This window comes from Pelobates fuscus, chromosome 1 (genome assembly GCF_036172605.1).
Source record: "Pelobates fuscus isolate aPelFus1 chromosome 1, aPelFus1.pri, whole genome shotgun sequence".
Classification (NCBI taxonomy): Eukaryota; Metazoa; Chordata; class Amphibia; order Anura; family Pelobatidae; genus Pelobates; species Pelobates fuscus.
This window is the reverse complement of record NC_086317.1, coordinates 75,208,820-75,223,862: the sequence shown is the minus strand read 5'-3', so window position 1 is coordinate 75,223,862 and position 15,043 is coordinate 75,208,820. Positions and strand designations below refer to the sequence as shown.

General features: G+C 44.5%; 1 protein-coding gene across 5 annotated transcripts in view; it reads left to right on the top strand.

Moving 5' to 3' along the window:
* Positions 1-15,043, top strand: part of RAP1GAP2 (RAP1 GTPase activating protein 2) — a 684,483-nt gene that overhangs the window by 650,240 nt on the left and 19,200 nt on the right. For all 5 annotated transcript variants that reach the window (XM_063449836.1, XM_063449818.1, XM_063449826.1 and 2 more), the window contains 2 exons: positions 3,774-3,860; positions 3,984-4,118. In XM_063449836.1, the coding sequence (XP_063305906.1) occupies positions 3,774-3,860; positions 3,984-4,118 (222 nt within the window). The remainder of the gene's footprint in view (positions 1-3,773; positions 3,861-3,983; positions 4,119-15,043) is intronic.

The window sequence follows — 15,043 nt, the reverse complement described above, 5'->3', positions numbered from 1 at the left end:
ATTTGTGCTTTGGAGTTCTGCCCATGGCACCAAAGTAAGAGATAATTGCTAGTTAGAGGACAGCCACTAAGTATCTATTTTATTCACAAATAAGTGACAAGTGACCAGTAGAGGGAAAAAAAGGAATAGCAGTAAAGAATAAAATATATATATTTAAATATTATTTGGAGGCCAAGGCAACACCTTGAACTCTTTGCCATGTTCCTCAAACCATTCCTGCACAATTCTTACGGTGTGACAGGGTGCATTAACCTGCTGACAGGGACCACTGCCATCAGGGAACACCATTGCCATGAATGGGGTGTAGTCAGTGGTGTATCCTGGTTTTGTGCTGCCCTAGGCAGGACAAAACTCAGGCGCCCCCCCTCCCCCCGCGCCCCCCCTCCTCCCGCGCCACCCCCACCCAACCTTTCCCCCCGCCCCGCATACTAAATACACACACACACATTCACTGACAGATACGCATACACTAGCTAACAGAAACACACACACACTAACAGACACACTCACACTCAGTAACAGACAAACACACTCACTAACAGACACACACTAACAGACACACACTCACTCACTAGCAGACACACACACTCACTAACATACACACTCACTAACATACACACACAGTCAGACACACACAGTCAGACACACACAGTCAGACACACACAGTCAGACACAGACACACACACTAACAGACACAGACACAAACACTAACAGACACACACACTAACAGACACACACTCACTAACATACACACTCACTAACATACACACTCACTAACATACACACACAGTCAGACACACACACACACACACTAACAGACACAGACACACACACTAACAGACACACACTCACTAGCAGACACACACACTCACACAGTCAGACACAGACACACACACTAACAGACACAGACACAAACACTAACAGACACACACACTAACAGACACACACACTAACAGACACACACACTCACTAACATACACACTCACTAACATACACACAAAGTCAGACACACACACACACACTAACAGACACAGACACACACACTAACAGACACACACACTGACACACACACACACACACTAACAGACACAGACACACACTAACAGACACACACACTAACAGACACAGACACACACTCACCCACCCACATTAACACATTTTTTTAAAATTTATTTTTAACACTTTTTTTAATTTATTTTTAACACTTTTTTTTTTATTTATTTTTAACACATTTTTTTTTAAATTTATTTTTAATACATTTTTTTATATTTATTTTTAACAAATTTTTTTATATTTATTTTTAACACGTTTTTTTTATATTTATTTTTAACACGTTTTTTTTTTTAATTAACACCCCCCCCCCCAGCCTCCTTACCTTTGGGAATGCTGGGGAGGGGGGGTGTCTCTTCTTCCCTGGTGGTCCAGTGGCTGCTGGGCGATCGGGCGGCACTGCCTGCCTGGCTGGCTGGCGGGCGGGCGGGCGGCCGGCCGGCCGGCGAGGGAGCACTTCCCCTGAGCTGTCTGCTCAGCTCCCTCGCGCGCCTCAGAGTGAGGCTGGGAGCCGGAATATGACGTCATATTCCAGCTCCGCCTCTGACCCTCACTCTGCGGCTGGCGAGGGAGCTGAGCAGACAGCTCAGGGGTAGTGCTCCCTCGCCGGCCGGCCGGCCGCCCACCCGCCCGCCCGCCCGCCAGCCAGCCAGGCAGGCAGTGTCGCCCAGCAGCCCGCCGGCATGTCTGTTAGCCGCAAGGCTAACAAGACATTTGCCTTGGGCATTTGGGGGCGGCTTTTTTGCCGCCCCCTGGAAAATGCCGCCCAAGGCAAATGCCTTGTTTGCCTCGCGGCTAATACGCCCCTGGGTGTAGTTGGTCTGCAACAATCTCTAGGTAGGTGGTACATGTCAAATTAACAGCCACATTAAAGCCAGGACCCAAGGATTCCCAGCAGGACATTGCTCAGAACATAACACTGCCTCCACAAGCCTGCCTTTTTCCCATAGTGCATCCTACTGCCATCTCTTGCCCTGTTGATGCACCCGGCCATGCACCTGTTCATTAGACGAGGCAACATTCCCCCATTGCCTAGTTATCACCCTCATGTCCCCATTTAAAGTGCTTTTGTGAGTGTAGCGGAGCTCCCTGTACCCAGACTGGGTACCTCTGCCAAGAGCCGCTTCCTAGCTGGAACAGGGAAAAAACTCAGTGCTTCTGCCCCAGTCACCGTGGCTTGACTGGGGTCCTCCTGGAGCCTCTCCGTCCTGGAATAGGATACCCTATGCCAGCAATGGCAAACCTATGGCACGCCGAGCCCCCTCTGTGGGCATGCAGCCATAGGTTGCCAAATTGCTACTCAGGGCTGGCGCACCCTATGGGGCGGCAATGCAGAGTAGGCACCTGCCTACCAGAAATGCAGAGTAGGCACGCCTACTCTACTTTTGTATCGTTGGTGGTTGAGTGGGATGGAGGTCTGCGAGGGAGCACTGACTTATGTGCTGTTCCAGCACTGATCCACTGCCTGATTGGGCACTCGGTTCAAAAAGGTTCACCATCACTGCCCTATGCCCTCCCAGGGACTGGACGACACACAGTCCTGGGAGCTGTAGTCCTTACAAGGACTTTCCCCGCCGAATCTTTCACAAGCTGGAACAAGGTGCTAAGCAGTGATTATAGCCCTTTCCCTTCAGTAACTAGACGACACATAGCTCTGGGGGTACGAGTGATTTATTCTAGACCACATGTGGCTTTTATGCAAAGACCCCTACATGGGGGTCTCCAATACAACAAAACAGGTGTTTCAATCACAAGATCCTCTGTGCCTGGGAGATAATTGTGTGAGAAAAACCTATATTTCAATTAACTCTCAGGTACAGAAAATCCAGACAAACTATACAGTACCCCAAAAGTGCCCCCACCATAACTAGGATCACTCAAATCAGTTCGGTGAAACTGGAATGCCACAGGGTAACGTTTTGACTGGCCGTACACGAGGCACTAGCCCAAAACTGTTCCAGGGGAATAGGAGCCTTGGCCGGTCTCTACTCGGGGGTTCCTGTGCGAACACCATGCAAGGGAATCTCTTTCAGGGTACGAATGCTCTCCCTGTTCAGTAGTTAATATCTCCTGAACATTGTTCATATAGGTGGGCAGCAGTCTAATCTTTACCGGTGTTCGTGCCTAGCCGAAAAGAGTTCTAGTCACTCGAGGACCAAGTGCTGCTGCCCATGCTCAGGAGACAAGATGGTTTCAAACTTAAGTTGCTTGTGTGAACTTTCTAATGGGGTACAGAGGTGGTCCTCGTTCGATGGTGTAGATAGATGGTGTTTGTATATAATAACTCCCGAACGGAAAAAGTGAAAAAACACATGAATAGAGGCAAAGTTTAAGAAATTGGCGGTAGGTTCTGCCACAGTGAGTGGACAGGGATCATCATGGGCACTATGTGTTCTGACACCTTTCTATCATGGCCAGCATACGTTTTTCAGAAATAAGAGCTACAGTAGATGTGCAATTGGACCTGTGTGATCGGACTAAATGGGCTAGCCTTTGCTCCCCATGTGCATCAATGAGCCTTGGGCACCCATGACCCTGACATTGATTCACCAGTTGTACTTCCTTGTACTACTTTTGGTAAATACTAACCACTGCATATTGGGAGCATCCCACAAGACTTGCTGTTTTGGAGATTTGTAGGTATATAATATCAATTTAATAATATTATCAAACAAATGTAAAAAGTTAATAACCAGTTCATGGGGTAATCTTTTATTCTACAGAATTCTGAATTCCGTGAATTTTTGCTGACCAAACTCATCAATGCAGAACATGCCTGTTGTAAATCTGACAAGTTTGCAAAACTAGAGGTAAGTAACACATTATGGAACTTTGAGGTAAATGAAGTGCAGCTAAAATATGTAATGCAATGCCTAATCACCTACATCTTGCTGAACGTCCGTGTTCAATCATAATTCTCTCATCTGTCATAGGATAGGACTAGAGCTGCACTTTTAGACAATCTTCATGATGACCTTCACATGCACACACAAGTCATGCTTGGCCTTGGCCCAGAAGAAGACAAACTGGAGAATGGAGCTCACGGTGGATTCCTGGAGTCATTCAAGGTGAGAAACTAGAACATTGCTAAAGATCAATAGCCACAAAATAACGTCAGTCATTTTTAGAATCTAAAATATTTCTCATGTCTTCAGTATTTAAGGAAGGTGTCTTGAATATTACTGCTCTGCAAGGTCAATGTATAAATGATATGACTTTAAATCTTTGAATAGGGAATTCTTTTTATCTTAGTTAAATATTAAAGGAAATTGCAGGGTTAAATTTAGGTAAGTGTTTAACCCCTTAAGGACCAAACTTCTGGAATAAAATGGAATCATGACATGTCACACATGTCATGTGTCCTTAAGGGGTTAAAAAGGCCAGCTCATTCTCCAATGTTTTGCACCCTTTTAGTAACGATGTAGATTTCATAAATATCACGTAGTAGGAAACCACTTACTACCAAAATTGTGTTTGTCTGTTATAACTTTGTTTTGCATGGCAAAGCAATGTAAAAAGAAATGAAGACCAAATAATCCGGCTTACTTTATTATTTGGTCCAGAATTGTATTAATACATTCTAACACTCAGGGAGGTGAAAGGGAGAGAATTAACTAAATGTATCAGTTAGTACAACATGGATTATTTGTAAGATGCTGTTTTACCTTGAAAAGCCCTTTGTAGTACAACATATAGTTGTAATTGTAATTATTGAGCATTATGCCCATGTGTAATCATTATCTTTATATTCTCTTAACGTTTTTAAAAGCTGCATTACTAAAAACACAGTTAGGTTCGTTATTGATACCCTAAACATGTATTTTTGTCACAACTATTGAATGTGACAAAAATGGGTCTTCTACATTCAAGCTAATGTAAACCATGTTGGGAATATTATAAAAAAAAAAAAAAAAAAAAGGGATAGCATGTAGTCTCTAAAAAAAACATCTCCTCAATTTTATTTTATAAAGGGTGAACAAATTAATGTAAAATTAAAGTACTGTAAATTCACATAATTTAATGTTTTATGTATCTCTAAATGACAGTGAACTATACACAGAATTGCTGATTTTATTACAAGACACGGAGGCTCGTATTTGCATATCCCTTTCTTTACTGTCCACAATAGCAGCAAAGTATATTAACAGAATTGAAAAGAAAAGGTAGTACCTGTCTCACACACAGGCCACGCCCCCTTATGTCCAGTATAATACCCTAGTCCGCCTTACCATTTCCCTCTTTCTTTGCTGCTACCACGTCAGATAAGTACCTTTTTATTATACTCTGATAATACTTAATTTTCTCATTACTATACATTTATAATTTTATTAATCTTTTCCTTACATCCTGCTTTATGTATTTTATGTGACTGGATATTAGTTCTTCGTTGTACTCCCAGGTTCCCAGACCGTGTGGGGTGCCCTCATACTCACTAGGGGCACCCCACCTTTATTCCTTGTGAGAAATCCTGACCTCCTTCTCTCACTAGACTTTATACCTGTTTTCTGGTCTCTGTTCAGCGCTTTAGCGCCATTTTCTCCCTGGGTACTTCTGTCTCCATTAGTAATTCGGTTGTTTTCCCCCATTTTAGATGAATTTTTCATTCAAATTTTTTAGACGAACGACTGTTCACCTTTTTATTCACTTTACTTAAACCCTTCTATCTATTCACTGCATTAATTCGTTTTTTTCTTTTCCCGCTCTTTTCTGGTCAGCTCAGTGACCCTCCTGTTAGTCCTCCCCCCTTTTTGGGGCCTGCCTTCCTCATACCAACGGTCTGGGCCCTGGTGAGAGTCTCTGTCTTATGTCTGTCAGCATTTTTAAAAAAACCTTTCTCCTATCTGGTTTTGAATATTGCAATTCTACTATTACTTTAACAGTCAGTTTGGGTGAATTACTCTCACTGACTTTATCCCTAGCATTGTTATTACTATGCCTAAACCCAATATGCCTGTCTCCCCCGCCCATACGGATGGGGACAACACCACCCCATTAGGGGAGACCTCGGCCACCATGTCAAACCTGCTCTCTTCGGGCGATAACCCCCATATTTCAGAGGGACCCCAATTCATGGCACTTCAGCGCTCTATGTCCGACGCCATTATGGCAGCAATGGGATCTATCTCATCAGCCCTCTCCCAAGCCCTTTTGGCACGGCCTATGGACGCAGATCCCAGTGATTTAGGCGCAACCCTCACGCGCCCTATGGGACAGCCTGGTGACCAGGCACATAGAAAGGCTACGCACAAAGCCAAACATATTTCTCTCCCTGCCTCCAGAAACACCAAGACTGGCGCACCATTGGTCGCCCCTGAAAGCGTGACCCAAGCACGCAAACGAGCCTTTCTGCGCCAGGCACAAATTGAGAGCGACTCCGACTCGGAAATCGGGTCAGAGGAGGAGGCCAAGATCGAGTCAGAGACCGACTCAGATACAGAGAGACCTGAGTGGGGCACAGACCTCTTTTCCTCCGCACAAGCAGAGATGCAAATAGGGACGGCAACCCCCGTGGCCGCGGGGTCCACCCTAGTGGATCCGCTGGGAGAGCCATTATTTGACCCGGACGAGCTTCACCACCCAAGGTCCGCGGAATGGCTCCCAGAGGACCACGTTGCAGGCTACCTAGAAGCCTGGGTACGGCGCCCACTCAGTAAGGCTGCAAGAAACAAGCTTAGGGCAGAATGCCCCAGACCAATAGTCCCCAATAAAGTGTGTGACACCCCCGAAGTGGACCCATTACCTAACCAAACTGGGCTGGATCCTACGCAAGGGTTTAGACTTAGCCCTGCGTGCCTGCCAAGACAAGCACTTAGATATATTTGGCCCCTTGGCCAAACTGTTTGACCTGGCGGAAGACGCCAAAGCGGAACACCGCATGGTTGACCCCGATGACCTTCGTGGCTGGGTCCAAAGAGCAATATGCATTGCCAGGAGTGTGAATACCTCCCTATCAATTGAACGGCGTAAAGCCATACTTTTTAAAATTGACCCCAAACTAGCCAACTTGGCCCTCACGGAAGCCGGCAAAAATGCCCAGGGCCTTCTGTTTGGAGACTCATTTATCAAAGATTTGGGGCGTTATGTGGGCACGTTCACTGCCCTTGATAAAGCACAAACCTCTATGAGAGGTTTTCCAGGGACGGGTCTCTACCAGGGCCGGCAGATCTAGGAGCCGTTTGGCCGGACGGAATTTTTTCCAGTCCCGAAGTGCGGGACGAGGCTCCATTACTCAACACCCCACGTATCACGACACAAGGGGCCGATCTCCATTCTTCCTGTCCCGCGGCCGGCAATAGCGCTCAAGAGGTTTCCGTGGATACACCGGCTCAAGACGACCTTACGGTGAGTCTTTACAATTCTCACACTTTGCGCACACATCTATGTTTTTCTCATGTTTGTGTAGGGGACAGACTCCAACATTTTTTCCCAGCATGGTCGGGCCTGACGTCCAACACCTGGGTGCTCAACACAATAAGGGGGTTTCACATAGAGCTAGTGGGGGATCCGGTGAGTATCCCTTCCCCCAGATCACTTTGCCTCTCTCGGTACGATCGCATGTTGATCAACGAGGAACTGCTCGACCTCCCAGACAAGAGGGCAATAGAACAGGCACCCATAGGCAACGCTGGGGTCCTGAGCAATGTATTTCTCGTGGAGAAAAAAGGTTGCCTTATGTGCCCGGTTATAAACCTGCGCCCCCTCAACAACTTGGTAAAGTATCATCATTTCAAGATGGAGGATATACACCTCCTGAGAGACCTACTCCAGCACGGAGATTTGTTGGCGAAACTAGACCTCAAGGATGCCTACCTTACAGTCCCGGTGGCAGAAACATCTCGGGACCTCTTACGCTTCCATTGGCGCAACAAGACCTGGCGTTTTACCTGCCTCCCCTTTGGCCTCTCATCGGCCCCTTGGTGCTTCACCAAGCTCCTCCGCCCGGCGATGGCCTGGCTACGCAGTCGAGGGATAAGACTTATCGTCTATCTAGACGACATCCTACTCATGGCTCAAGCTCACCAGGTCCTCTTACGACACATCAAACTGGCACTAGATCTGGCAATAGAGATACCCCAACCACTAAAGAACAAAGACAGCAAACCTACCAAAAAGTGTGCCCTCTTACAACACCAAAAACAATAATGTAACAAATAAATGAGTAGGGATGCAAAACCAGAGATACACTTCTAAGGTGCAGATATAAAAATATATATATACAACCTTTCAATAGCGAAGTAGGCGATATCTATATAAAAATAAATAAATCGCACATAGTGTATTACAGAATAAACATAGAGGACACGCAGGATGATAATGTGGAACTCACAAGATTGCAGTGATAATCAAGCCCATCATCCTCAGTCAGAAAAAATCTTCAGAATATATGAAACACAATCTTCTATTTTTCCTTGTAAGGTAAAAGAGACCAAATAATAGTGCAGATGTAAATAAAAATTGACAGAATTTATTATTCAATGCACTTACAACAGGGTCCAAATAAAAACGCATGTAATCCACTCCGAAGGTGGTAGCGACAGCATACAAAGTAAGTCCCCCAAATAGTATAATCCGACGCGTTTCGTCTAGATGACTTCCTCAGGGATTCTGTTTTTCTGTTCACAGGTCGCCGTTTAAATATGCCGCCAAAATACCGGAATGTGCTTCACCTGTATGGATTCTCCATCGTGTGCGTTTCAGTTTGGAACGCACTACATCCGTCCGGCGTCACTTCCGGTTCCGGTTTGGCGATAAAACACTTCCGTGCGTTCCATGTTGGAACGCATAGGCGAAAAAAACGGAACATAGAAAAAAAACCTTTACATAGTTACAGTAAGATGTCCCATAATGAAAAGATACAAGGCTATTAATAATATAAAGAACTTGTATGGATTAAAAATGAATATCTAGCTAAAAAATGAATAGCTCAAAAATGAAAAAATAGTTATGTATCCAATAATCATGGGACACCCTTTAACATCCATATCGTGTAAATGTATATCACAATACTATTTATAAATATTATTTTCAAAAAACATACACATCTATTACAAATGTAAAACCAATATGAATATACATATGGGCACTCCAATACAAATATTTATTAATTGATATTGATACTCCAATAAGAATAAAAATTAAAATAAAATAAAATGAATGAATAAATATGAAATTCTTGCTCCTGGCACTAGATCTCCCTTACCGTCTAGGGTTCATCATCAACTGGGAGAAATCCCGTCTGACCCCTACGACACGGATAGAATTCCTAGGATTTATGGTGGACTCACTTCAAGAATACTTGAGCCTACCCATGAGCAAGGTTCGTGCGATCCGCAAGTTGCTGCGCAGGGCACTCCTCCGACCGCAACTCACATTGCGACAACTAGCTCGCTTGATCGGCCTCTTAACATCCTCCATTCAGGCGGTATTTCCCGCCCATCTACATTACAGAGCCCTACAACGACTCAAGATTGCGCACCTACGGGAAGGCACGTCCTGCGCGGACCTGGTGACTCTGGACAGAGAGACAAAAGACGAAATCCGCTGGTGGATTCTCAACCTGTCCGCTTGGAACGGCAAGGCGATCTTCGTCTCCCTCCCGGAGTTCACCATAAAATCAGATGCGAGCCTAAAGGGATGGGGCGCTCACTGCGCAGGTATGTCTACGGGAGGCCGCTGGTCGGAAACCAAAGCCCAGTTACACATCAATGCCTTGGAACTCCTTGCAGGCTCCTTCGCGGTCCGCAGCTTCGCGAAAGATCAGGCACATGGATGTATCCGCCTCCGCATGGACAATGTCTCAGCAGTGCGGTACATCAATCACATGGGCGGTACCCATTCGGCGCTCCTAGCCGGATTAGCGAAAGACTTCTGGGAGTTCTGTCTGGAACGGAACCTGATGGTTCAAGCAGAATATTTGCCAGGGTTACACAATGTACAGGCGGACTGGAGTTCTCGCTATCTCTCGGACGCCAGCGACTGGAAATTGGACGTGGAGGTGTTCTCCACTATCTCATCTCTGTGGGGTCCTTTTGCTATAGACCTTTTCGCATCCCGACTCAACGCCCAGCTCCCGCGTTTCTTCAGCTGGAGACCAGACCCATCGGCAGAAGCCGTGGATGCCTTCCTGCAGAACTGGCAAGAAACCCCACTATATGCGTTCCCCCATTCTCGATGATCCCCCGCACCCTCATCCAAACCCGCCGCCAGCGGGCCGAACTAGTCCTCGTCACCCTTTTCTGGGTGCAATCATGGTTCCCACAGCTATTGGAGATGGCGGTGGATCTCCCCAGATTGCTGCCAACCTTCCAGGACCTTCTCAGGAACCCGTCAGGAGATTGTCACCCCCTCCTGGTGAATGCCTCTCTCAGCCTACTGGCCTGGCGCATTTCAGGGGAGCCTGGGAAATCCGAGGTGTTTCGGACTCTACTCGATGACTCTTGGCGGATGCATGAGCTCCGGGCACTCGACGAGCATATGGGTCAGCCTGGAGAAATTGGGCTAGCTGGTGCATGGCTAGGAACGTGGATCCTGTTTCAGCCCCTGTGACATTCATTCTGGATTTCCTCACATCCCTCTTCGAGGAAGGGAAGGCATACCGAACTATCAATTTATACAGATCAAATATTTCCTCGACACATCAAGGCTTGGACGGAAACCCAGATGGTCAACACCCACTAGTGTGCAGACTCCTAAGGGGCTCCAGACTTTCCCGACCACCCAGGCCCCGCTACTCCTACACTTGGGATGTTTCCACTGTTTTGTCCTTCCTCCTCGCCTGGCCTCCGAATCCGGATCTCTCCCTACGCCAATTATCGGCCAAACTATTTTGTCTCCTTTGCCTTATATCTTGCAAGAGAGTATCGGACGTTCACCATCAATAGACGAACCAAAACATTGATTAGATCGGTTTCATACCCGGCTTTCCCATCTACACCAGCACTGTGCCCGGTGGCGTGTTTAAGAGAATACGAGGATCGCACTCGTACTAACCGGGTGGCGACTACACCCCAGCTCTTCCTCTCACTCCGTCCACCTTTTAAACCGGTGGTAAGCACTACCCTATCCCGTTGGTTGAAGTGGCTACTTGGCTCAGCAGGTATCGATACCTCCATCTTTGGGGCTCATTCAGTAAGGAACGCCTCGGCAACCGCAGTTATCACATCTGGGGCACACCTGGAGGACCTTATGAGGATGGCTGATTGGTCTAGAGAGTCGACATTCCGAGAATATTACTTTCGTCTGACTACTCACCTGTTTACGGCAGTGGTGGACCAGCTTTAAACTTGCAAATACGAGCCTCCGTGTCTTGTAATAAAATTACATGATTTTGCTATTGCATGACGAAAAGTCATGATTTTAATAAAGACACGGAGGCAAGTATTGTCCCACCCAACTTGCGTAAGTATGTGAGGATTTTGTTCCGCAAATTTTCCCACCCACATCGTCTGCATACGGACGACTACGGATAGGTGGTAAGTGGGACATTTTCTTGCACTTATGTATGTGGTTCTTTGTCTTATAGATGCAATTGCACTAGCATGACGCTCAGGTGAGATTATGTATATTCGGCCTCTTCCGGCCTTGATATAGGTACACAGATCTGATTTAACCTTTGGGTTCCTGTCGCTTATGTTTTCACAGCCTGACCTGGACCTGCACGAGTCAGCCGGAGACACGCTGCCACGCCCGGATGAAACAACCCTTCTCATCCAGTGGAAACAGCTCATCATCACCTGTTTATGAACTTGCTTCCATGGGACTCACAGTTATGCGGGTTACAGAAAGCCCGAAGTTTTGTTGACAGTTACCTACATGTTATATTCTTACGTTTGTTAACTTTTTCGTGTAGCACCTTCATAAAGAGGGAAATGGGAAGGCGGACTAGGGTATTATACTGGACATAAGGGAGCGTGGCCTGTGTGTGAGACATGTACTACCTTTTCTTTTCAATTCTGTTAATGTACTTTGCTGCTATTGTGGACAGTAAAGAAAGGGATATGCAAATACTCGCCTCCGTGTCTTTATTAAAATCATGACTTTTCGTCATGCAATAGCAAAATCATGTAATTGTCTATCTATGCATTACTATTTTTTTCACCCTAATCACAATTTCATATATTGAACCATGGGTGAGTTTGGTTCTAGGAAGAAGCAGTAATACAAATGCAATCTCATTCCTATCAACTAGATTTTGGTTCAAACATAATCTTTATATTGCTATTAGTAGGCAGTCTAGAATTGATTTCATAGCAGTAATGATATGGCTTTTTTTCTGACATCTTACAGAAATTATTAGTTTATTTTTATCTATTTGTGTCAGTAATTTACAATTTATGGTATTTGGTGGCAATAAATGTAGAAATAATTATTTGAAGGTGATACAACTAGGAGACTTTGTTACTCTTTTGAATTTTCTCTTGCTAATGAAAAGTCCTTATCTCACCTTTTTTCCTGGAAATTGTGTTTGATATTAAATTAATGAATGCATGCATAACGGAGAGAAGGATGCTAGATATCCCACAACTGACTTGACTGATTATTATACAGTACCTGCTGTGTCATGTCAGATAGCACACCTGGACTGGGCATTGAGCAAACTGAGCACATGTCTGGTGGTGAATAAGAATTATGGGCCAAGGATAGTTGGAAATATAATGGACTCTTCCAAACTGGCCAATAAATAAAAAAAATATATAACCTGGTGGCCTCGTGGTAGAGCTACAGCTTACCACTTCCTGTACAGGCCCATATTAAAGTGAGATAACATGAAAATGGAACAGATCTGTACCCTATATGAGTCAATTCAAGATACTAATCCTTACCTATAAACCTCTAAACAACTCTAGACCTTGTTACATTTATTCACTAGACACCTTTTCAGTCCCTCCTCTCTGCCGGTGACCTACTCCTGTCTGCTGCTCACACCCTTACTACCCTTAAGTACTAAGGGACTTCTCACAATTGGGAACAAACTGCCTAACCTCATCACATTCTCCCCTAGTCTTCAATCATTTCAAAAGTCCATCAAGACCCACTTCTTTAGAAATCGTATGACCTCCCAGAATAACGTTTCTTTCACAAACCTGTCCCTTGCTCTCTTAAAAAAAAGGTCACACTAGACTCTCATCTTCCAGTTCTGCTACTTTCCCACCTTGTTGTTTGGTTGCTATCCCACACTCTGCCCTTCCTATTGTGTTTTTATACACCACATCCTTTACATTGTAAGCTCATTTGAGCAGGGTCCTCGTCAACCTATTGTTCCTGTAAAATTTTGTAATTGTCTAATTTATTGGTAAATTTCCCCCTGTATAATATTGTAAAGTGCTACATAATAAGTTGTGCTATATAAATGCCAATAATAATAATAATAATAATAATAATAAAAAATCATTTATCATGGGCCTGTGAAGGAAACGGCCCAGACTTTAATATCTCCAGACGTTGTATTAGCAGGGAAGGGGGAACAAACTGTCAGATAATATATCCTGGTCCCCCATTATAACCAGAAAAATGTAGACACTAGGGTTTTGGTCAAATTGGGCAAAATGTGTCCACAATAAATTTTGGGTACGGTTTTGTTTCTGGATATACCTAGTATTATCTTACAAACTTTTCCATGAGGCTTTTCTTGCATTTCAGATATGTGTAGTGACCTTTGAACTATAGTCATTTGGAAGCTTTAAGAAAGGGACTGCTGTTCCTCTTTAAGTTGATTCTAAATCAATTGCACATCCCTTTGATAATTGGAGTGGTAAAATAAGAGCTGTCCCTCCTACCACAACACATATACATAAATACTCCTTTTGTAATCAGGCAGTCCATGGCCAGATGGTATGTTCAGATACTGGGATCACTGCCAAACTGACAATTAATGTGGATTGAAACAGCTGCACAATAGTTAATTAAAGAGCACTGGTCTGCATTTAGTTTGATTTCAATTTCAAAACTGAATCCCTGAGTTTGATCAGCATTTAAACCCTGGGTAGCTTGTGTCACTTTGGAAAATGGTGGTTGGCAAGGCCGTCTGTTGAGGCGGTCGACTAGTACTAGCAAACTACATGTTTCATTAATTGCGTGTGATTGCATCCACCTTCTAAGGTTATTTTCAATTACATGTTTATTTTTGACAAGCATTTTTAATAAGCAATATAGTTTGCACAGAACCACAAATTGGAACCAGGGGCCCAGTTCCATAAGGGAGGTCTTTCAATCTCCACATGTTTAACTTCCCACATTCTTAAAACCCCAGCAATTTAGTAAATGTTGTTAGACTACCTTTATCACTGGAATCTGTACGGAATTAAAGGTTATGCACAGCAGCTACAGCAAGATGTAGAGTACGGATCCATAGAGATCTGAACCAACCAGCTGGCTTCTTCTTCTGGGCTCAAATGGTTGCTGGCACAGTTTGTATGACATGAAAATGTGTTATGTTTTAGCAATGTAATTAAAATTCTAATCACAATAAAAAAAAATAACATAAAAAAACGTCTGCTGTAGCGGTTATGGTCTCAGAAGTTCCCTGGTGCCATAGCAATGTAAAAAATTGACCTGTTTTCAAAAGGTTTAAAAATTAGTTAGGTCCCTCGGGTGCCCAGAGCTGCATGTTTATAGTGCCTAGAGTGATTTTTTTGGGAAATACTCTAAGTTTTAGACTTTTGAGATTAAACTTATTCTCACTTTCCAGTATAGCCATTCCTTTCCAGCAGAGTCATTCTCAGGCAGCTAACATTGTCAAAAAGTTATTTTGTGAATGAGAAATTGAATTTACAGTACAGTAGTTCCAGTAGTTACAGGGTCCAGGGGGTGGTGCAGGTTGGACAGCCTGTTCTAAATGAACAGTTTGTTTACAGGAAGAGTTTAGAGAGGCTGTGTAAGTCACAGTCAGAGGAGGTGTGGCTAGGGCTGCATAAATAAAGTGATTTAACTCCTAAATGGCAAAGAATTGCATGGTGAAAATGAAGGGCAAGATTTTTGCACCAAATCACTTAAT